We start from the raw sequence: 19898 nt of genomic DNA, 5'->3' as shown, positions 1-19898 counted from the left end.
CAGTGTTCCATGTGTCCCAACCCATGTTACAGCCCAGCTCTGGGTTGAGGGGTACTTTGCTTTCCTTGCCAACTGCCCTTAAGCTCATTCATTTTAAGGACCTTGTGGGAGGGATGACTGTAATCTGAGGTGGGATTTACATTTTCTTGAGAACTTTGAACTTAATATCATTATACAGCACCCCAATATCCTTCCCAAGCCCAATTTTCAAAGCTGCCATAGTTTCACTATGGGTGTTAGTAGATTCATTTACCAAATTAGCCAAGCCATTACTGGACAGAAGTCAAGGACCGGAGGATGGTGGGCTACAAGGGAGGGACCCAGGGAAATTCTGCCAAATCCTGATGTAAAGTACCAAGGGCTGGGGATGGTTGGACAGCCTGGGAAACCTTGATGTTGAGAACATTTTTCAAAGGAATGTAAAAGGGAATAAATGGGAAGGGCTTGAAACAAATCTGCTTTGCACTTATGTCTACAGAGCAGTGTTTCTCAGACTACCTGTGGGAGAGACCAGCATGTTTGGAGTTTTAGTTTGTTAATTTGTTTGTTTTCAGTTTCAGCCCATTGTGAACTGATACGTTTATACAATACAAATAAATAGAAAAAAAGTAATTAAATAAAAAACAAAGGCATACAAAATACACACCCAATTTTTATTATATTGGAAAAACTATATTTCATTAATAAAATAAATTAATACAGTGACATGTTAAGTAGCTGTTACAGTTTCTAAACTCTGGCTCTCAATTTCTGTCCCCATCTTGCTCCAAATCAGTAAGAAACAGGTTCGGAGACTGGCACAGGTCTGCGGATCATGCTTTGATTGACATGGCTCTAGGGGGTGTGGCTTATAAATCTGACGGAGCAGGTGTCTGGGCTGTTGAAGAAAGGCAGTCCAAGGGGTAGAACCACACGAGGCCTTTGGAGCAGCGGAACAGCTGTTCTATAAGGGTATCCTGAAACACAGGAGAGGCAGAAACAACATCTCTAAGAGCAGCAAGAAAGACAGCTAAACACAGCAAAGGAGAACCACAAGGCCACGACGTGTGAAGGCCAGCCCTGCTCTGAGCACGGCCTTGCACTTGCTCAGTCCGGTACAGCTGCTGTAAAGCCATCCAAAGCAAACACGGCCCTCCCTGCAGCAGACTCAACAGAACGAAAACCAACACCCAGAAATAAATTAGATCACCGAGCTCATCATGTTACATAGCCCACTGTTCTCAAATCCAGGATCTTGAATATAATAACAAATGATACTATTAACTGGCTAATTGGTCTGAAGCCAAAACCAAATAACTCATTGCTATTAACCAACATGATTCTCAGAATTTTCCAAGTCAGCTACAAGAAAGAGTTATGAGACCCTTCCCAACTGAACTAAATCTCACCCATGTCTAATTGCACGCAGTGCATATGGCTAAACCCTTTTTCTCTTCTGCACAGCCAGCTTGTCTCTCAGAGCATCTAAGCCCCCAGGGACTTCTCAAAAGAGGCAGGCATGTAGTCAGGTTGAAAGGAACATGGAGCTGGGAGCCAGCACATAGGCGCTTAAGGGCCACCTACTAACGCGGTAATCTCAAGCAAGTCCCTGCATTTCCGTTTCTTTATCCATAAAACAAGACTAAGGACAACCACTTCCCTGGAAATACAGCTAAAAACGTTCAGTAATTTGTACAATGCTATGTGGACTTTAGTCCTTACTCCTCAGAAATAAGCAGCTGAGAGATGTTTGTAACCATTCCCATTTCCCCCACCACACACACACACACACACACACACACACACGAAGCTTTGTCCTTTACAATTTATTTCTTCCTTAGAGTTCAGATGACTTCTACCTGTCACACACCATCTTCCTTATGATCCCAGCATCACTGGGATGTAGCAGGGAACAGATGCCATCCTGTCCGCCTTCCAATGTGGAACAATGGCACACAGTAAAGCCATCCAAGGCACATCAACAGTGACAAAGATGACTTGAAAATTCACAGGGACATTTGAGTGGGAGTAATAAGTTTGGTTTATTAAGCTTGTGGCTTTTCTTAACCTGGCTCCTCCTTATCTCACCTTCTGCTCTCTCTGGCAGGAAGTCACTGCTCTGCATTGGTTTTGTTCATTCCGTTTAATATGTAGAAGGCTTTGCTGTTGCCACATCCCTGTACAAGGGAAGCAGGCTTTTTATAAAATTCTGTGTTCTGGCAGAGTACTCATTCACATGTAAGTTAACATACAGGGAGGTCAGGCAGGTGATTTGGTCTAGGTCATAAGCTGTGTTGCCTTGGGCAAATTACTTAGCCTCTTGGAACTTATTTCTTCCATTGTAATGTAAATATAATAGTTGTCCTGCTTTCCTCAAAGACATAGAAATGAAACCATAAATGATCACATAAAAAGAATTTTGGAAATAACTTCAGGCATTTTACTTATATATTATTAAGTTATAATATATAATTATAATATTAATTATTATTATTCCTACTTTCTGTGCTAGAAAACAATGTGATAGGAATCTCTTGCAATCTGCTGAGCATAAAAGTTCTGGATTTTAATTCTCCTTTCTAAAATGAATGGAAGACAGAATGCATACATCTTAAAAGAAAGATCTGTTGATGTAATGCAAATTTTGATCAGTATTTCTAGGAAGTGGTTGGCATTCTGGTGCGTGATCTATTTGTATTCATTTTATATTTGCACTGCTGATCAGTGTCTGGTACCAACAGAATCTTGTAGAATCTTGAGTCTAATACCTTTTTTATTGAAGGCCTGGCAACGCATTGTCATCTGCTCTGGGGAGAAGTACAAAATGCAGTCCTTTATTTTTAAAAGACATTATTATTAAGTCCCTGGAAAAGCATACAGCCATTTTCAGTTAAAAGTGAGTAAAAGAGAGACTCTGAATCAAAAATAGTTGCCAATGCTCACCTTTAATAACATTATGAAATCTCACAAAAATGTAACTAAAATTTAACCAAATTTGGGCAAACTTAGAAAAACGACATGAGTAGGGATGTTTGCTGCAAAACATTTGGCTTTCTCTGGATGATGCTCAGGCTTTAGCTAAGCCACATTGTGAGGTAACCATATCTATGTTCAAATGAAAAAGAGAGAAGAATGAAATACGATAGGCACCATTTTGTGCCAGGAAAAATAGTAAGTATTGCTTGAGAGCAATGGACATCTTTGAACTCTGTCTGAAACTTCATTACATTCTTACTGCATGGATATTTTTCATTTATAAATATTATATACATATATAGTATAAATTTTATTTATAACATAAGTACTCTGATACAGATATTACAGATGGTATCCCCAGATAGGAGTTCTTTATGGCCCACATACCTCTCCCAAAAAAGTGCTAAAAGCAATTAGCTGGGCGTGATGGTGAGCACAGGTAGTCAGTCCCATCTACTCGGGAGGCTGAGGCAGGAGAATAGCGTGAACCCGGGAGGCAGAGCCTGCAGTGAGCCAAGATAGAGCCACTGCACTCCAGCCTGGGTGACAGAGGGAGACTGCATCTCAAAACAACACAAAACAAAAAAGTGCTAAAAGCACAGACCTGAAAGTCCCCAAACTGATACATAACATTTACACCTAGGTGTGAAAACAATCTTACCCCTAGAACACTTGTGGTGAGAAAGTCAAAACTTACAAGAACCAAACGCAGTCTTCAGAATCTTCTTCCTTCATCACACAATCAAAGCATTTCATCTGGGCTTCTTAAATCTAAGTCTTTAAAATGACTAAGTTTTCTTCCTTTTCTCTGTTTTTCCTAATAGCTGGGGCTTGTATGACTCCTGTGTGTAAGTATCTCCTATATCTACATGTAAACTTTAAATGAATTTCTACTGACCATATTGTTATATTATAGATGAAAATTATTTTCACAATCATTCCTATCTTTCTGAACTGTAATGTATTATACAAATTTTTCATCAGTAAAATTATTGTAGCTTTTAGGTAGGGTTATTGTTGTTCTTTAAGCTTTGAAAATAATATAGTGCCTGTCATTGGAAGAATTACATGAAACAGTCTGTTTAGATCTTTTGTGTGAAATCTTTTGGTCTACTTTTGTAGGTTTCAATATGGAAATTATTGGAGGGAAAGAAGTGTCACCTCACTCCAGGCCATTTATGGCCTCCATCCAGTATGGCGGACATCACGTTTGTGGAGGTGTTCTGATTGATCCACAGTGGGTGCTGACAGCGGCCCACTGCCAATATCCGTAAGTCCGCCACACTTTTCCAGGCATGTGTTTTTTCTGCAATGTATTATAGCTATAAGAGAAGCTTACCTCTCCTGAGTGAGAATTTGACCTACAGTTAGTTTCTGTGGTCACTGACCAACTGGTGGCATTTACTTACCTTCTTCCACATCCATGCTTTCTGGCCTGGGTTTTCCTTTTCAGAGAGAACTGAGCTGCTTTTCCCAGGCAAGATGTTAGACAAATTCAAGTCCTCTGTATAATGCAGGGAACACAGTAACGGTAATATTTGAAGCAACAGTATTCTTGACCTTGTTAGATCCACTGCTCAAGAGGAAATCAGACAACCAGAGCTTGCTCTGTGCTCTGAGCTTCCCCATTTTACAAAGGGGTAATAATAATATCATACCAGCTTTGTGGGGTTTGAGAATAGTATCTGTTTCTGTTAAGTATTTTAGCATGCTTGGCACATTTAGTAAGCACAAAAATTTGCAGCTATTATCATTAGTATTATACGCATGAGAAGCCTACTTTGCCACTCCTAACAGTAGCTACTCACCACTTACAACTTTCCTAGGTGGAAAAAAAAAAAAAAAAAAAAAACAAGTTATTGATGACTTCTAAAAAGAGAAAGATAATGAGAGATTTATTTTCTCGGATACTTAGAATGAAAGCTTTTCTGAAGACAGAGTAAAACCTCCCAAAGTCCATTTTGGCGTAGGATTCTCTTACTTCAGCTAATAAAGCACAAAACCCCTCTTGGGATGCTGCAACCATCACAAAAGGAAATGCCAGTAGAAAACTAATTTGGTGTTTGTTGTTTTGTTTGTTTGCTTAGGGTTTTTGGTTTTGTTTTTTGTTTGTGTGTATGTTTCCTTATGTTTCTTGCCCAATAAGCTGAAATGGAGCCTTCTCCTTTTCTTTCACTTAAAGATCTCTCTTAGCTGTCCTGGTTTGCTCTCCAGGCATTGTCTATATCTAAACAGAACAACTCAATTGATTTGCTTTTCCATGCTTTGGGGGTTTTGTCTGATTGCCCCATTTAAATGGAACTGTTTGATCACAAATTGAAGTTTTGAAGCCTGCAGACAGGGAGACCTTCTGCTATCTCTAAATAGCAACCCACTGATTTCCAATTTAATATGGTTACTTCATTTACATGGGGTTCTTGCCCTCATAGAAATCACACTCTCATCCCCATCACTTCTCTCTTCTCCAGGGCACTTGCCCCCGCGAGATGAGAGAGACAGAGTGGGGAACTGTCAGTAAATGTTCATTTAATGCAAAATATGCACATCTTCAAATATGCTCATGATACACATTCAAATGGTCTATAACCTCCCCAGACAGAGAGCTTGACTTTTAAATGTTCAACAAACATTGGATGGAAAGAAAGAAATATGTTTAAAGATCTTTCTTTCTTTCTTTCTTTGACTAGGCCTGAAACATGGTGTATGAAAAAGTGTTTCACTAGCCATAAAGTGTTATAGGAAGTTAAATAATATTACTAAGTTGAATTTTAAATTTTGTCAAGTGGATTTAAGTCATGGGAAGTGGATTCCCAAACTGGGGAAAGAGATTATAAAAAAAACACTGGAGAGAAGTCTTAGAGGTTGTTTTTTTTTTTTTTTTTTTTTTTCTTAAAACAAACTATTGCTAAATATCATTTTAAATGGCTGGGGTATAAAGAACTCCAAAATATGTAGAACGCATTTCCTCTACAGGACACTTGGGTGTAAAAAGTAGGCAGATCGGTGGTTGGAAAAATATTAAGCTTTATGAAATTCAAAATATTTACGAAATAGCTCAATGGTGGCTTCCCACAAATGTACTCCCCAGTATCCTGTGGGAATAGTTTGCCCCAAGCCTCTCTCTCAGCAAAATTGTGAAGAAGGTCAAACCTGGGAGTGATCCCTTCTCACCAGCCATCCACACAGCTCCTCCCTCAGTATCCTGGCCCCTTTATTAGTTGCCATGTCAAATATAAAAGGAAATTGATTGAAATGTCCTGTACAAACTTATTTTCAGCATTTTAACTTACCAGAAGCAAAACTCTCACCAGCTGTTATACCCTGTTCTCCTGATTCTCTCCCAGACCCCCTCACAGAGCACTTCCCCCTGCCCCCACCTGCCTAGCAAGGTGTTAGATGGAACCTTCCACAGCCCCTTCCACACGGCCTCACTCCATCTCAAATGCTCAAGGCTCCTGGAACAAAATGGTTCAATGTTCAGGCTCTAGATTCAAGCCAAATGAGCTTTAATCCTGCCTGGATGTGCCTCCTGGAGGCAAAGGTCCTCAAGTTTATTCGCTTACCTGCACCTCAATTTCTTCATCTCTAAAATGGAGATTATCATAATACCTATCTCACCACGCTGTTGTTAGGTTTAAATGAGGGAAGCTTTGTAAAATGCTTAACACAGAACACAAAGAACTTAATAGATGTTATCGAGTACTGTTATACAATTATCTGTGCCTTCCATGGTAATAACCAAGGAACTAATCTGATGTTGACGAGATAAGACTGGGAAGACCTCCCTGTCTGACAGCCAAGTTCTTCTCCCTCTCTCTTAGGCAAGAGAAATCTCCAAGACATAGGGACCCTGCCTTTGCTGCCAGACCTCAAGGGGTGGGTCTAAACAGAAACACTGCTAAGCGTCCAGGCAGGCTGGCAGAGAAAAGAAGAGGCTTCAAGGGGGTTGGCACGGGGTTCAAAGAGGGATTGAGGAAAGAGCACTGGACTGGGAGTCACCAAAAGTCAAATTTGGATCCTGATTCCCCTATTTATGAGGTATGTCACCTTGGACCAGTCAAAGAACAATATTTTACTGGTAATGAATACACAGCCCATCAGCTTTACCAGCCTTGAGAAAGGTTGTTGTTAGGCTCAGTTGAGACAATGTTTACAGATATCTTCAGCAGACCTACTATAAGCCCCACTGTCGTTCTGCTCCGTATATGATTCTCTTCCAGGAAAGTTCAGGGTGGGACTCAGGAAACCACATTTTAAGCCAATACCTCCAGGTGATTCTGAAGCAAGTCTGAAGACTGCACTTGGGGAAACACTGTGTTGCGCAACTCAAAAACACTGGTATTATCACTTCTCCTTTGTGTGAATTCAGACTTCAGTTTAGCTAAGGAGGTGGGATCCTAGAACTCAAGTAATTCCAGGTATCCCGTGGGCAGAAAACTTGACCTCAGTAGCACAGATTACAGTTGAAGGATATCTAGAAATTGAAAGTTCAGAAGGAATAATGGTCTGCTTGGGTTGTTTTTGGTCTTAACACATCCCAGTGGAGACAAAAATAACCAAAACATTTCAAAGGCAATGACTCGCCGAGGAAATTAGTAAAAGATGAAAAAAAAAACCAGACATTTTTTCAGCACCCCTCCCTTAGTGAAAGTCCACCTTCCATACCTCTCATTTGTACTTCACAGCCTTCTTTGTGTGAGTCATTTAGGCACATGCCCACCTTTCTGTTAGAGCATTCATCCTGCAGATTTTTGTCACCCTTCTCCTACAAAGTTTTGGGTTTAGTGGGTATGTTGAATTTGAATTCAAATTCAAATCAATCCTAGGAAATCCAGTCCACATCCTATGAGAAATTTCCACCCCATCCTGATTTTGCAATAGGCAAACTTTTCAACAAATAGAGCTGGAATTCCCAAAATAAATAAAAATAACCTCTTTTGGTACAAACCAAAAAGTGGTCATTCCAGGCGGTCACAGCTCTGCCATAAGCAAACCCACTCCACCACAGGCATTTGCTCATTTTCCAAATCTGAAACAATCATGTCTTCCTTTTTCTGTATGTTTCTGTGCTCTTTGTAACTTTTATTAATCTTTATTAACCTGTATGCATGAGTATGTGTGTTTTTACTGCAATCTACTTTGGTAGCTTTTTCAAGTACAAAAGAAATAGTTACACATAAGCAAATACAATTAAAAGATCTGAGGTGGGCTTCATAAAGACAGACACTGTAATGGAATATATCTGTAGTATACAAATGGCTCTACGGTACTGCCAAAATCTCTAAAAATTATTTCTACTTTATCACTGCTGTAAATGTAATTTTATCCAACAAAGAGTAAATCTGATCAATTGTGGCACTGTTGTAACACTGGTACTAGAACTGTGTATGACCAGAGATGTAAAAAACAAACCTGCCGAGCACAGAGACTCACACTTGTAATCCCAGCACTTTGGGAGGCTGAGGCCAGTAGATCACCTGAGGTCAGGAGATCGAGACCATCCTGGCCAACATGGCGAAACCCTGTCTTTACTAAAACTACAAAAATTAGCCAGGCGTGGTGGCACACACCTGTAGTCCCAGCCTCTTGAGAGGCTGAGGCAGGAGAATCGCTTGATCTGGGAGGCAGAGATTGCTGTGAGCCGAGATCATGCCACTGAACTCCAGCCTGGGTAACAGAACAAGACTCCGTCTCAAAAAAAAAGGTTTAAAAAAAGCCAAAAACAAATCTATTTCTTCACCTGACTCACCAGTTCGTACCCTATAAATCTCCCTGATGGAATGACTACTAACTTTAAAGTATCTTCATTTCAAATTAGCATTATTTTCTTCCCTTGAGGAAAGTTTTCCTTTCTTGACCAAATCTTTGTTCTAATTGAGGGGACAGGACAAATTGAATATCTGACTGCCCAATGTAATGGGCCTTACTTCCCCACATTGACCTGAGATGAGGTCTAGGCATGTGGGTGAGCAAGTGTAGGGAGGGGGTCTTCGTGGTGTTTGCTTGTTTGTTTGTTTGTTTGTTTTTAAGAGATGGGGCCTTGTTCTGTCATCTAGGCTGTGACACTTCAGCCTCCAGCTCCTGGGCTCAGGCAATGCCTCCTGCTTCAGCGTCTCAAACAGCTGGGACTATAGGCATGCACCACCGTGCCCAGTAGGCACCACTGTGCCCCTTAATATTTTTTTAGAGATTGGAGGTCTCACTATGTTGCCCAGGCTGCTCTCAAACTCCTGGCCTCAAATGATCCTCCCACCTCAGTCTCCCCGGTGGCTGGGATTACAGGCGTGAGCCACCGCACCTGGCTACCTTAATTATTAAAACACCTAATGTTGGGAAGATAAAAACGTTCTGGGGTTCTGGAGATGATAGTGGTGGATGAATAACAATATACATGTCCTTCATACCACCAAACTGTACATTTAAGAATGGTTAAAAAGGTAAATTTTGTTATGTATATTTTACCACAATAAAAAAATTTTAATGGTAGTTGGTGTAAATCTCAAACTACAAACTCATGAAATATAATTTCCTTTATTTTTACATAAATGAACACAATTTTGTTTTAAACTTGATCTAAGTCAATTAGGATTTCACTCCTTTTCCTTCCCCAGTTGGATACAAGTTCTGATATTCTTTTGCAATTCCAGGGAATTGGTTTGGGATGGGATTAAGGGCAAGTCATTTGGCCCTTAATATCAATTCATGCTGGGGTCCTCTAAGACCTTTGTCACTCCACCTAATCTTAAGCAGTTTACCTTGGAGATAGCCCTTGTTTCTCTATGTATATAACCCTCTCCACCATCACTACTCCCCACTGGGGGATTTGGGAATCATTCTGCTGCTTTCATTCTCTTTGCTTTTTTTAGGTTTACCAAAGGCCAGTCTCCCACTGTGGTTTTAGGAGCACACTCTCTCTCAAAGAATGAGGCCTCCAAACAAATATTGGAGATTAAAAAATTTATACCATTCCCAAGATTTACATCAGATCCTCAATCAAATGATATTATGCTGGTTAAGGTAGGTAGCAGCATTGCCTTCCTTCTATTTTGTCAACATTTTTATACAGGATGGCTCAATTAGTTAATCACCTGCACAAAAGCATTTTGTTAGCACCCTCCCCATGTTTGAGGTGATTATGATATATTTTATAAGGGCCCATGTTATTCCATATACTGCCTTGAAAGAAACAAGAATTTATCACAAATGTATCAGGGCTGCGTTTATACAAGGAAAAGCAACTCTGATACTCACATATGTAGGAGGGGAACATCTTACAAAGCCCAAGGATCCGCACTGAAAGCTTTTCTCCCAAATGCTTTTCTCATTAGCAAGTAAAAAATACAACAGTTGTTTATACAACAGAGCCAACCAAGTGACTTCAGGGGCTCAGCAGTGAGTTACAACTTAGTCTAGACCACACTTAGTATAGTCCAAACTTGGTCTAGACCATACTCAAGGGTCCTATCCAGCAGGAAGCAGCCCGGCCCTCAAAGTCATGACCTATGGATGTTATTCCACACAAAACCATCCAATGCAGGGCAAAGGCCAGTTTGCTCGAGACTGGACAAAATTCCTGCTGTCTATAAGCTCCCTCCCCAAGCCTCAGTGAGCTCCTCGGGGAGTAGAGAGCATGGTCAGAAAAGCAACAACCACAAATGCAGCTGCAGGCCACCACCAAAGTAGATTCCAGAACAGGGACGCCTGCCTAAGACGGAGACCACACATACAACGCACAGGCTAGCATCAGAATACTACTGGGAAAGAAATAATTCAATCTTTTATCAATCTGTCAGCTTCAAACAGCCGCAAAACTCAATAAACATGTCAAGCTGCTCCACGTAAGATCCAAAACCTATCTTAGATCTGGAACCAAATGCGAGGTTACTGGCTGGGGAGCCACCGACCCAGATTTCTTAAGACCTTCTGATACCCTGCGAGAAGTCACTGTTACTGTCCTAAGTCGAAAACTTTGCAACAGCCAAAGTTACTACAATCGCGACCCTTTTATCACCAAAGACATGGTCTGTGCAGGAGATGCCAAAGGCCAGAAGGATTCCTGTAAGGTAAGAATCTCTCTTTTAAACAGGCATCTCGGAGCGCTGTACAGTAGCCAAGCTTCCATTGCTCACTGACACTGAGGAGGAGGGAGGGGCATAGAGAATACAAAACCACAATTCTAAACACTTTCTCTCCATTCCTGCACAGCATTCTCTATTCTTTTTCATCTACCAATGTGAATGGATTGTAAAAACTTCCCCAATGCTTCATAAGCACCCACTAAATGTTTGTTAATCAGGATAATAGACTATATCTGACAACTTTTACAGGCTTCCTATGAGAGGTGTTATCCTCCTTAGAAAGTCTACCAACCCTGAAGTCACTAGTGGTGATTAGAAGATAACTTATTTAAAGAACCACCTTGCGGATTAATCAATAAGGAGGTCTTATAAGACTCAAATGCAAAAAGCTCAAATATACAGTATGTGTTTCATAAGTAATGCTGACTGACTGTCTTCGTCTGTTTGGGCTGCCACCACAAAATACCATAAACTCGGTGGCTTATAAATAACAGAACTTTATTCTGTTCAAGACCAAGATCAAGGCACTAGCACATTTGGTGTCTGGGGAGGGCCTACTTTCTGGTTCATAAACGGCTTCTTTTCACTCTAATCTCACATGGTAGATGGGGTGAGGGGTCTCTCTTAGGCCTCTTTAATAAGGGAACTAATCTCATTTATGAAGCCTTCACCTCCATGACCTAATCACCTCCCAAAGGCCCCACCTCCTAATACCCTCACCTTGGGAGTGAGGATTGCAACGTATGAATTCGGAGGAATCAAACATTCAGACCATACTGCTGACTAACAAAAAGAAACAAAAGGCCAGGCACAGTGGCTCACACCTGTAATCCCAGCACTTTGGGAGGCCAAGGTGGGTGGATCTCTTGAACTCAGGAGTTTGAGACCAGCCTGGGCAACATGGTGAAAACCTGTCTCTACAAAAAATACAAAAATTAGCCGGGCATGGTGGCATACGCCTGTAGTCCCACCTACTCAGGAGGCTGAGGTGGGAGGATCACCTGAGACCAGGAGGTTGAGGCTGAAGTGAGCCGAGATCTTGCCACTGCATTCCAGCCTGTGTGACAAAATGAGATCCTGTCTTAAAAAAAGGAACAAGAGTCATTATATTTTTCAAAATCTTTTGTTTACTAAGATGGTAAAGAAAAAAATAGGTGTTCATGTTTATATGAACTATACTAATATATAGTACAAATGAATTACTAATTTTTTAAAAAATTAGAATACAGTATTCATTTCATACTATATTAAGTATTATTGGGGAAGAGGATATGATGACTTCAAATGTCTTTTGCATCTGCAGTACCCAAGACCATCACCCTCCTAAACATCTGTTATCATGGTTGACCAAAGTACAAGGCACTGCAGTTTGCAATGTGAACATCAGCAAAGAGAAAGGCTGGTCTTCAAAGAAGCCAGCTCTTCATTAAAAGACCATGCCATCCCCTCTCTAGCTCTTTCCCTTCACTTGATAGAATTTAGTTACATGTTTTGCTGTTAGAGTGAATCTTCAAAAATCATTTCATTCACTAAGTATTTACTAAGTGTGGTACATATACATAGCACTATGTCCAACCATGTGAGGATGCAAAAAAATAAATAAGTAACAGAGAACATATAATTCCTGCCATCAAGACATTTACTACAATACATTGCTCTTTTCTGCTACTCTCAATAGCAATTTGATTTTAGGTCTATGAGCATCAAAATGAAATATACAACTTTAAAAGATTATTTTATTTCAGTGGATTATTTAAAACCTTATCCATTCTTTAATAAATAGTCAACAGTCATTGATTCCCAGAGGAAAGTAGACATAGATAGGGACAAAACGGAGACAAGGACATGGACACCGAGACAGAGGCAGAGGCATAGTCATAGTCATAGTTAGAGACATAAACAGAGAAGCAAGTAGGCAGAAACATAGTCCTAGACAGAGACAGGCATATAGAGAACCTATAACGAGTAAAAGGCAGTGTCAGACACTCTCCAGGACATAAAGAAAGCAACGACCCAGATAATACTCCTTTGAACAATCAACAGTTGGTGCTTAAAAAAAAAATTCCAACAGCTTCTCACCACATATTTTCCCTTTTTCTTCTTTCCAGGGTGATTCAGGGGGCCCCTTGATTTGTAAAGGTGTCTTCCATGCCATAGTCTCTGGAGGTCATGAATGTGGTGTCGCCAAAAAGCCTGGAATCTACACCCTGCTAAACAAGAAATACCAGACTTGGATCAAAAGCAACCTTGCCCCACCTCATACAAATTAAGTTACAAATGATTTTCTTGGATGCACTTGCTTCTTTTTTCCTAATATGCTCACAGGTTAGAGTTGGATGTAAGTAAAGCAGAACACAAGATGGGGTCCATTTTTGTACTTGTAAGTCATTTTATTAAGGAATCAAGTTCTTTTTCTCTTGTATCACTGATGTATTTCTACCATGCTGGTTTTATTCTAAATAAAATTTAGAAGACTCTCTGTTTGTCTTTTATCACATGAAGTAATATCTACCCCCATTCCACCCACGCTCCCCAAAGGGCAATAAGGTCACTGAACAAAACAGTAATGGTACCACCTTCAACCAGGTGTGACTTCTGCTGGATCATCCTAAGTTGTTGGGTTGTTTTCATTGTTGTGATAACATTAAACATGAGATAGGCCCTTTCAACAAATGTTTAAGAGTGCGATACATTATTGTTAACTATAGGCATGATCTTGCAGTGCAGATCTCTAGAACTGCTTCATCTCCTATAAATTAAACTTCATGCCAGTTGAATAGCAGCTCCCTATTTCCCCACCACTCCCATCCTCTGGCAACCCGATTCTACTCTAAGCTTCTATGAGTTTGTATTTTTTAAATATAAATCATAAATATAAATATCCCAATTCAAGCAAGCAGCTTATACAAATGTTTGGACAGTATTTTTTATTTATATATGTCATATTTTGTTCTAGAAAGGACTTGAAGCAATGTACAAAAACACCTGCAACAAAACAAAATGCAGAATTAAAAACAAATTGATGAAAGTATTGGGACAATGGGGAAATGAGAGTAAGAAAGAGAAGATGAAGGCTAAGTAGTCACATGGTACTGATAGTGCCACAAGTTTCTTTCTATACATTTGCTAGAAGGATTCACATTTGACTGTATGCTTTGGCCAATGCAAGAAAGAGCAACACAATCAATTATATGAATTACAGTGTCCAGGAAATAAAAATAAATTGTTTACCCAGAAGTAGGACCGCTGGTACTGGAACTAAAACTAGAGAGAACTTTTTTCCACAGTCCTTCTTTTCCAAAAAAAGGACACTGTGATGGCCTGGCATGGTGGCTAACACCTGTAATCCTAGCATTTTGGGAGGCCAAGGCGGGCGTTATCATGAGGTGAGGAGATCCAGACAATCCTGGCTAACACAGTGAAACCCTGTCTCTACTAAAAAATACAAAAATTAGCCGGGTGTGGTGGCGGGCGCCTGTAGTTCCAGCTACTCAGGAGGCTGAGGCAAGAGAATGGCGTGAACCTGGGAGGCGGAGCTTGCAGTGAGCTGAGATTGTGCCACTGCACACCAGCCTGGACAACAGAGCAAGATTCCGTCTCAAAAAAAAAAAAAAAAAAAAGAAGAAGAAGAAGAAGAAGAAGAAGAAGAAGAAGAAGGACACTGTGCTATGTTTCCCATATCCCCACCAATTGCATCAGAACCACCTAAGATTATCTGTAATACAGGTTCCCTTGACCTCTTGCCTAGAAATTCAGATTGAATAGGCTTGGGGTGAGCCTGAAAATCTGCATTTTTTTCAAAGCAACTCAGTTGATGCTGATAAATGGGCAAATCTGAAAGCCACTGATAATGAACTTCCCTAGTAACTTCTTATAATAAAGACAAAAATTGATGTCAAGGGATTGTTACAAATCTTTCAGTGTGAACTGATGGCTTCAGACCAAAGGCAATTCAAGTAAGATCACTGGAGGATCTCAGCTGTCTTGGGCTGTGGTCATCCAGTGATTAGAGAAGTAGCAATTTCTAATTTGGGTGGAGGAGCACGGTGGGAGATTGGTGGGGGATGGCTTCAACAGTCAGAAGCCAAAAGATTAATCTCAGCCTCTATATTTAATTTGAGTTTGGGGGGATAAATAGTTCTCATTTCCAGGCAACATCATCAAGTTCTCTTACATGCATATAGAAATAGATGCTTTTGGTAGTTTGTTTATTTGCTTATCTTTTGTCATGGTTCTTAGAAACCATTAACCAGCACTACCCTGCACTATGAATACTTACAGAAATGGAAGCACTGGGTTAAAAAGGCAACCTAACTAAAATTATTGAGAATAAATTTTTTAAATTATGGAGAAAATAGTAAAAGAAGGTTATTTAAATATCTCATCTTGTATCATTTTGATTTATTAAAAAATACTGATTATGAAATCCCAGACTATATTTTACAACAAAAGAAAAGGAAAAAATTGTAGATTCTCTGGACTCACCATTAAAAAATAATCCTGTGTCTATTTTCTCTAAATTTCAAATCCATGAAACATATCATTATAAATCTTTTTAACCAAAAGGACTATTGCCATTACCCATAATTCCAGCTGATGAGTTATCCTGAAAAGCTGTCACTAAAACTTGAGAGCTGTGTTTTGATTTTAGATTCCCTGCTGTTAACATCCAATAGTCGAACCCGATCAGATTGCCAGAGAAGGTCCTTTCAACAGCTGTGGCAGACCTGGCAACTCTGAAATTGGAAGATAAACAGTTTATTTTGACAAGCAGCTAATGATAGAAACTGCAATTGAAATGCATTCCTTATCCTTCAGGAAAGTCGTGTTTTGTTAAATGTACCAGTATCTCTATTCTTTTAGGGTATGCCCTAAAAGAATAGAGTATTTTATTTGGAAACTTCTGTCTTTGAGAGCCTGTTTGATTCTATCCATGGCCTCAAAATGAAGTTGAGAGTCAAACCGAAGCAAATATCCAGATTTTAAAACTGCTCAAAGGTTTTAGAGCAAAGTAGTTTGATGTTGTCATTCTAATCATTCCACTTCCTCCCTTCTTTGTGGTTGTGGACAGAGTATATTTGCCTTCCCCGCAGATACAAAAGAAGGCTTTATGCTTTATTTTATGTCCACCCTGTTATAATAGAAAGTGACAGCACTAAGTCCAGATATAATGCATGAAATACATCAGAATTGATTCAAATAAGCAATTAAACCAGTCTAGAACCAGGTAGCAGAACTAGTCCTACCTTCTGACTCTCTTAGTTCTTGCACATATTAAATCTCAACTCACTCTAAAATGATATGAAGAGCAGTGCTTCAAGCTTGGTTGTTTTTAGAAAACTATCTGAATAAAGGAAGGTACTGTTGGTCAATCAAAGAAGTGCTTCCTTTTTTACTAAGCTCTTGGTTTGGGAAAGGACACTGCTGTAGACTGAATCATGTCTGCTCCAAATTCATATGATGAAGGCCTAACCCTCAGTGTGACTGTGTTTGGAGGTGGGGCCTATAAGGAGGTAAATAAGGTAAAATAAGATCATAAGGGCAGGGCTCTGCTCCAATGAGATCCCAGTGTCCTTACAAGAAAAGAACTAGAGAGCTCAATTGCTCCCTCTGTCTGCTATGTGAGGACACGGTGAGACAGTAGCCATCGATAAGCCAGGAAGTGGGCCCTCCCCAGAAAATGAATAGGCCAGCACCATGATCTCGGACTTCCAAGCCTCCGGAATCATGAGAAATAAACTGCTATTGTTTAAGCCACTTAATCTGCAGTATTTTGTTATAGCATCCCAAGTTGACTAAGCCAGACACACCTGTGGTGAGGGAGAAAGGACACTGTGTGCAACCTGCCCAAGGGCAGGGCAGCTGATGTCTCGACAGCCCTACAATTTCAAAAGATTACTGAGATATGCCTGAAAAGCTATCTGTATGTTGTCTGATGAGTTATTTGAGGACCAAGGGCAGCCTGGCTGAATGGTTGGGCTCCTTGTGTCTTAACTGATTCAGCCCTGCTTTCACGCTTTCACACAATGACTTCCTGTTGACTTCTCCAGTCTTTTTGCTGAGTCATATCAGTCCACTGTAGACTGACAAAATATCCTCGTCACTTACTATGTTCTACCATGAAAGGATCACATTCTTTTTCTGGTTTTAGCCATAAATATCTGTGTGACAGCCTGTTAAGAGTCAGCATATGGATTTACACTGAGGCTTTCCCTAAGAACTTACAAATAAGTTGAATAAAATTGCTCTCTGAAAGTTAAAATTTAAACTTTATGCATATTAGGTCAGAGCAGAGATACATAAAATCACTCTGAAGAGACCTGAGACATTCCCAAACCTACAAGACTATTATCTGCTTGAAGGTTAGAGACTACCGGTTTGCTACTTAGTCATCTCCTCTTTTTCTCTGGCATCAAAACTCAAATATTATTTGGTACCACAAATGTGCACAGCCAAAACAAGCCATTTTCGAGCCTCTCTCCTTGCCAGTAATGGTCATTGAGAAATAAGTGAAAGTGATTGGCCGAGGTTTCTAGGAAGTACCTATAAAAGGAGCTGATTCCGCTGGAAGGAGTGACCTTTCCCCCTTCTTCCTTCCTACTGCCTGGATTGCATATGTGATGGCTAGAGCTCCAGCAATAATGCTGAACCACGAGGCAAACTTAAATCGAAGCGAAGTGCTAGTGACAGTGAAGTAGAAAGAAGCAGTTGATGACCAAAGCACCTCCATACCAATCCTGTACTTTTTGTTTTACATGAAATAAAAATAAAAACTATTTAATCCACTGTTATTTGAAGGTTTCTGTTGTATACATCCCACCTAATCCTAATAATAAATTTGGAAACCTAAATCTTCTATGCCTGATATATGCTCCAAACAATGACAAGTATGTGCCTTTATCCCCTTATACCCAGACCCTCTCAAATCCTAAACGGCTTTAGCTTTCCACCTTCCCTTATTCATACAAGAATCAATTCAGAAAAAGTAACATTTAAATGTTATAATCAATAAACCATTTCCCCCTCACTGCTCCATCTATAGCTTACTATGGAGAAACTTCCCTGGCCTACCTGACAAGCTATTTTTATCTTTACCATATACTGCTGTATGGCAAACATTTTTGTTTCTATTATAAAAATGATACATATCACTCAGTAGTCTGTAATAAGCTTTACTCTGTTGGTGTATTTTTTTTTTTTTTTTTTTTTTTTTTTGAGATGGAGTCTGGCTCTGTCACCCAGCCTGGAGTGCAGCGGTATGATCTCGGCTCACCGCAAGCTCCGCCTTCCGGGTTCACACCATTCTCCTGCCTCAGCCTCCCGAGTAGCTGGGACTACAGGTGCCCGCCAGCACGCCCAACTAATTTTTTGTATTTTTAGTAGAGATGGGGTTTCACCATGTTAGCCAGGATGGTCTCGATCTTCTGACCTCGTGATCTGCCTGCCTCGGCCTCCCAAAGTGCTGGGATTACAGGTGTGAGCCACCATGCCCGACCCCATCCATGTATATTTTGTAAATGGATCCTGTAGAACTGTTTTTTGAAAAGTTGCCATGAAAATAATGTTTTCTGGCATTTCAGGTTATTATTGTTTGTTTTATTATTTGACAATCATTTGAAGTAATATAGCACTGTTTCCAAACCAAACTACAAAAGCAACTCTATTGGAAGACAGTTGGATACAGTAATATCCTGGATATTAGCAGTGTTGTAGGAAATCAAAGCAGTCCCACATGTGATCAGTCAACAACACATGGGATGGCCATGTTAACAACCAATACAAATAGACTCCAGAATCTCCACCATTTAGCATCTAGAGAGACAGAGAGATATTCATTTATTCATTCACTCACTCACCCACTCACTCAACAAACACATCAAGCACTTCTATTTGCCAGACACTGACCTGGTCACTGTAGAAAGAGGAAAAGAGACAATTCCTGGCCTGCAAGAACTCATAGTCTAGACATGTCCATGTTTACATGCAAATAAACATACAATGTAAATAAACAAATATACTATGCTCCAAAATTGGTTACAATGGAGACTTGCACAAAAATGATTATAATGCGGATATGCACATGAGACAGAAAACCGACTTACCTCAGGCGTAAGTCAGTCATTCAGAATTCCTGAAAGACAAATAATTGGCCCTACCAGGCTAGGCCTATGCAGATAAGACCTGATTCAAAAATTTCCTAAGGTAAAGAGAGGGAAAGATCTAAATCACCAGATTTGTACAATCCACTCCAATCAGATAAAAGGAAACACAAGCTACAGCAATGCCTATTGTAAAACTATGTCAATAAAGGTGAGAACATTTATTCCTTTTAAGAACTCAGCTCTCTCCCACACCTCTGTGGTCTTCCATAGAGACATCCAAGGCAAAACACATGACCAACAGAGATGTCTCAGGAGGAACTGTTCCATTTCCCTCAGCAACAGATGATTCAGCTTTTTCCATGAATCAAGAATGATTATTGCTGTGTGCTGTGGCTTACGCCTGTAATCCCAGCACTTTGGGAGGGTGAGACAGGAGGATCACCTTAGGTCAAGAGTTTGAGAGCAGGCTGACCAACATGGAGAAACCCTATCTTTACTAAAAATGCAAAAATTAGCCAGGTGTGGTGGCACATGCCTGTAGTCCCAGCTACTCAGGAGGCTGAGGCATGAGAATTGCTTGAACCTGGGAGGTGGAGGGTGCAGTGAGCCAAACTCGCACCACTGCACTCCAGCCTGGGCCACAGAGCAAGACACTGTCTCACAAAAAAAAAAAAAAAAAAAAAAAAAAAAAAAATCATCTGACCTTTTAGAAGCTTTGGAATCAGAGGAATTTGTGAACTCCACAAAGCATGGAAACTCTAAA

General features: G+C 40.2%; 1 protein-coding gene and 1 long non-coding RNA gene across 2 annotated transcripts; one reads left to right on the top strand and one right to left on the bottom strand.

Annotated features, from left to right (window-relative positions):
* Positions 1–732: 732 nt before the first annotated feature.
* On the bottom strand, positions 733–3586 carry LOC126956885 (uncharacterized). The gene is made up of 3 exons (XR_007726524.1): positions 3343–3586; positions 2068–2156; positions 733–956 (listed from the first exon to the last, which is right to left on the bottom strand). It is a non-coding gene; the product is annotated as an uncharacterized LOC126956885 (long non-coding RNA).
* Positions 3587–3649: 63 nt separating this feature from the next.
* Positions 3650–13510, top strand: GZMK (granzyme K). Its single transcript, XM_050794111.1, has 5 exons — positions 3650–3803; positions 4078–4225; positions 9822–9972; positions 10749–11018; positions 13142–13510. Exons 1-5 carry the CDS (start codon positions 3740–3742, stop codon positions 13301–13303), a joined length of 795 nt encoding a protein of 264 aa, XP_050650068.1. The 5' UTR covers positions 3650–3739; the 3' UTR covers positions 13304–13510.
* The last annotated feature ends 6388 nt before the right edge of the window (positions 13511–19898 follow it).

Source organism: Macaca thibetana, chromosome 6, assembly GCF_024542745.1.
Source record: "Macaca thibetana thibetana isolate TM-01 chromosome 6, ASM2454274v1, whole genome shotgun sequence".
NCBI classification, from domain to species: Eukaryota; Metazoa; Chordata; class Mammalia; order Primates; family Cercopithecidae; genus Macaca; species Macaca thibetana.
This window is presented reverse-complemented; position numbering and strand designations above follow the sequence as displayed.

Coding starts and splice junctions, on each gene's coding strand:
- GZMK (XM_050794111.1), top strand. CDS start 3,740: ATGACTAAGTTTTCTTCCTTTTCTCTGTTTTTCCTAATAGCTGGGGCT. Junction 4,226..9,821: donor GCGGCCCACTGCCAATATCC/GTAAGTCCGCCA, acceptor TGCTTTTTTTAG/GTTTACCAAAGGCCAGTCTC. Junction 11,019..13,141: donor GCCAGAAGGATTCCTGTAAG/GTAAGAATCTCT, acceptor TCTTCTTTCCAG/GGTGATTCAGGGGGCCCCTT.